The following is a 3,380-nucleotide window of genomic DNA, read 5'->3' as shown; positions in this document are numbered from 1 at the left end:
CATCTGGTGATGTCCATGAGTTCAAGATCACAGGCTGTCATTGCCAGGAAAGGTATTTCAACCAAGTGTTAACAGCTTGTCCAATTATATTTGAGCCCTTGAAATGAAATAACTGTGTTAAAAAAAGGCTTTAGTTCCTCACATTTTTATATTTCACAGCACTGAAAATTATAGTTACGCACATGATAGCCTGCTCTTAGACGGTAGAGCAAGTTGTACCCAAGTTCCTGGATGGGCAATGTCCGATAGTCATGATAGATATACATGTTGGATAAAAACATAATATGATAATTATTGAATACTATTAGATGTTTGGCATGTCTGCTGTGCTACGTTTAATTTTCTAACTTTTTTTTTTAATTGCTCTAAAATTCATGTGTTTGTTGTTTTGCAGAGAAGAAATGGAGAAGACATACCTGTAGCCCAAACAAAAAACATCAACCACCGAAGATTTGCAGCCACTTTTAAGCTGCGTGAGGTGACAAAGGCAGACGAAGATCTGTACAGATGTGTAACACAATCAGAGAGAGGATCTGGAGTATCAAATTTTGCTCAACTAATTGTCAGAGGTAAAGACAAACTAAAAAGCGCTCCTAAGATTTGCAAAGGCTACAAAAAGTTGCTATATTGAAAATTATGTGCGCAGCTGTTTGTGTTTCACTGGTTTCTGCTTTTGACATTCTAAAGTATTTAAAATGGCATTTTTGGGGTCACATGAAGCAGTGTTTTTAATTAATGGTTAAACACCTTGCATTGTGTTTTTATAAGCAGAACATTTCCTATTTTGCTGCATTTAAACTACCTTTTATTCCTCCATGCAGGTTAAAATGAATGCAATGTAAAAGCACCTTTTCCTAAATTTATTAGGCATCCAGTTTTTTTTTTTTTTATCTGATAGCTGTGTATTGCTTATAGGTTGTTCAATCAACATTTACTGAACAGTAAATGTTATTTTTCTTGGTGCAAGAAAGTTTGATATTCTCTATTTGTTTTAGTCACATGAATATGAAATATTGCACAATATGGAGAAAAGTAATGAAATGGTTCATGCTTGTCATCTAATTCAAGTTTAGACAAACTGGCTTTTCCTATAGAAATAGTAAATGAGTCTAAATGACTTTGTACCATGTCAATGCTAGGACTTGAAAAATGGCATCCCAGAACACCAAAGGGTCCCTATACTATGAGTGACCTCCTTTTTGGTGGTAATCAGTGTAGTTCTAAATGTAGATATTTAATTCATAATTTTTTACTTTTTTTGCCCACTTAGCATTTCTAGCTAAAAAACATTTCTAGGCAAAAAGCTTTTTGTACGTTCCACACCTGATACATTGAACACTGTCCTACACAATCTTCTGTCTGCTGCTCCCTGCTCCCCTGTGTTGCCATCTTTTTTTTTCTGGCTACCTGATGTCAGTGAATGGCGTCTGATCTCGCTTTGCACATTTTTGAGATCTGGTGATATCTTTCCAAAGGGTCTTTCAAATATGAGCAACAAAGCGCTGACTTGGACTGCATGATGGGTCCACTTTTAGCTTATCTACGTTTGAAATCTACTAGGTTTGTTTGCTGATTGGCTATGCCAAATTGCACTGCACATTCTGAAGCTTTAAAGCTCCTATTGCCAATTTTTAATTCTTGTATATGTTTAAAACAATAAAGGTGGCCAACATCACTATGGCTTTCCTAAGACTTAGAAGAGGTGTTTTGTCCTTTTCTTTATAAGTGTTTTCCACTCTCATTTATAGAAGAGAGCAATGTACCCACTTTTTAAGCCAGGCAAAATATGTGCTGCTCTTTAGCCTATACTCAGGTTTGGGAAATCCTAAACACGTTAGTAACAGCTCTTTTCACCAAAACAGGCAGACAATTGCTGCTTCCCCATAGGTCTTATTCTGGCCAATGTATGCTGAAAAAGGGAGAATGACGGGAGAGAAAAAACAGGATTTGAAAATGGGCAAGCCACATGTATTAAAGAAGCTTAGTTAGCTAAGCTTATTTACTGCCTAATATGCCAAAAAACCCTTTCCCAGTTCTTTCTATGCATTGATAAATGTTTTTTTTTTTTTTTTGCTAATATTTTGATAGGACTGTTCTGTTTACAAGATGCATTTAAAAGCTGTCTTTATCCACTTGTTTAGCTTGAAAAATCATATTAACCAATGGTATTATTTCTTTATTCTTAAGGGTTAAGCTTCTGTGGTGTTAAACCTACAGCATATCACAGATTAAGCCGTGATGACGACCCTGGTATCCCAGTGGCACGTTAAATCTGACAAACTGCTATAACCAAAGAAAAGATAGTAATCTTATAGGAAAGTTTGGGGCCACTGATATGAATAGCCATTAATGTGAGTTGGCAGCGTATTGCCCATTGTCAGCGATGACCCAGGGGCAAGAGTTTATTAGTACATTTCCTTCCAAAGCAAATGTGACAGGGCATGCCCAGAGCTTTTTTTCCTCTCAGTTTGTAACAAATGAAAATTTCACTATGGAAAGCTGCAGTAGTGTAATATTGATCTGGGTGTTAATATAGCCAGAGGATGAAGAAAAAGTGCACAGTTTATTTTATCATGATTTTAAGATTGCTTTCAAGTGATTGCCAGTAATGGTAATGCATTTGGCTTGTAGGCTTTAAATGCTTTCCTTTATAATAAAACTGACAATGTGGTTAATTTGCATACTGGTATCTCTTTATTTCTAGACTGGCCATAAATGGTTCAATCACCCAATGTTGCCAATATTGAGGATTGTTTATGATTGCCGGATCATTTTTTGTTGTGCTTTTAGAGGGTGATACGAACTATCTCAAGCAGTTAAGATGGTGCTTATGACTCAAGAATTTTCTGTGAATTTGTCAATGACGGGGTCAGGTTGGGCCTATTGTGGGTCCCAAAATTGGAGCTGGCAGATGTGCAAGCCCTATGACCAGCTTACAGGCTGGTCACAGGTCCATCATCAGTAATACTACTGTGGGTGACATATGTAACCTCCCTAGATCTTCCTTAGGACTTAGCTGATGATTGGTATATGTGCTCTCTCTTATTCCTATTTTTTTTTTAGAAAAACTCCAGGTGTAATTAACATGCACTTCAGACAGTTAGAGATGCCTTAATGTTACATAGAAAAGGCATTTGTTTTTAATAGATAATAGTACGATATCCAACCTGCTTGAGCTTATCAAGGCCACATCCCTAATACATAACAATTCAAGGTATATGGGATTCCACCAATCAATGGGACTTTATGGGCCAGCAAACTCAATGTTCAAAATTAGCTTATATTATTTGAAAAAAATATACTTTGTACGTATACCCAAATTTGAATGTTAATTTGAACTTGAATGCATAAACTTTTTAAAATTCTATTGTTGATATAAA

General features: G+C 36.0%; 1 protein-coding gene across 1 annotated transcript in view; it reads left to right on the top strand.

The window, feature by feature from the left end:
* Positions 1 to 3,380, top strand: part of PTPRK (protein tyrosine phosphatase receptor type K) — a 229,580-nt gene that overhangs the window by 104,575 nt on the left and 121,625 nt on the right. Inside the window, exon 6 of the mRNA XM_072410218.1 lies at positions 395 to 569. Within this exon, the coding sequence (XP_072266319.1) occupies positions 395 to 569 (175 nt within the window). The remainder of the gene's footprint in view (positions 1 to 394; positions 570 to 3,380) is intronic.

This window comes from Pyxicephalus adspersus, chromosome 4, assembly GCF_032062135.1.
Source record: "Pyxicephalus adspersus chromosome 4, UCB_Pads_2.0, whole genome shotgun sequence".
In the NCBI taxonomy this organism is placed as follows: Eukaryota; Metazoa; Chordata; class Amphibia; order Anura; family Pyxicephalidae; genus Pyxicephalus; species Pyxicephalus adspersus.
Note: the sequence above shows the minus strand (reverse complement) of the source record. Positions and strands in the feature narration are given on the sequence as shown.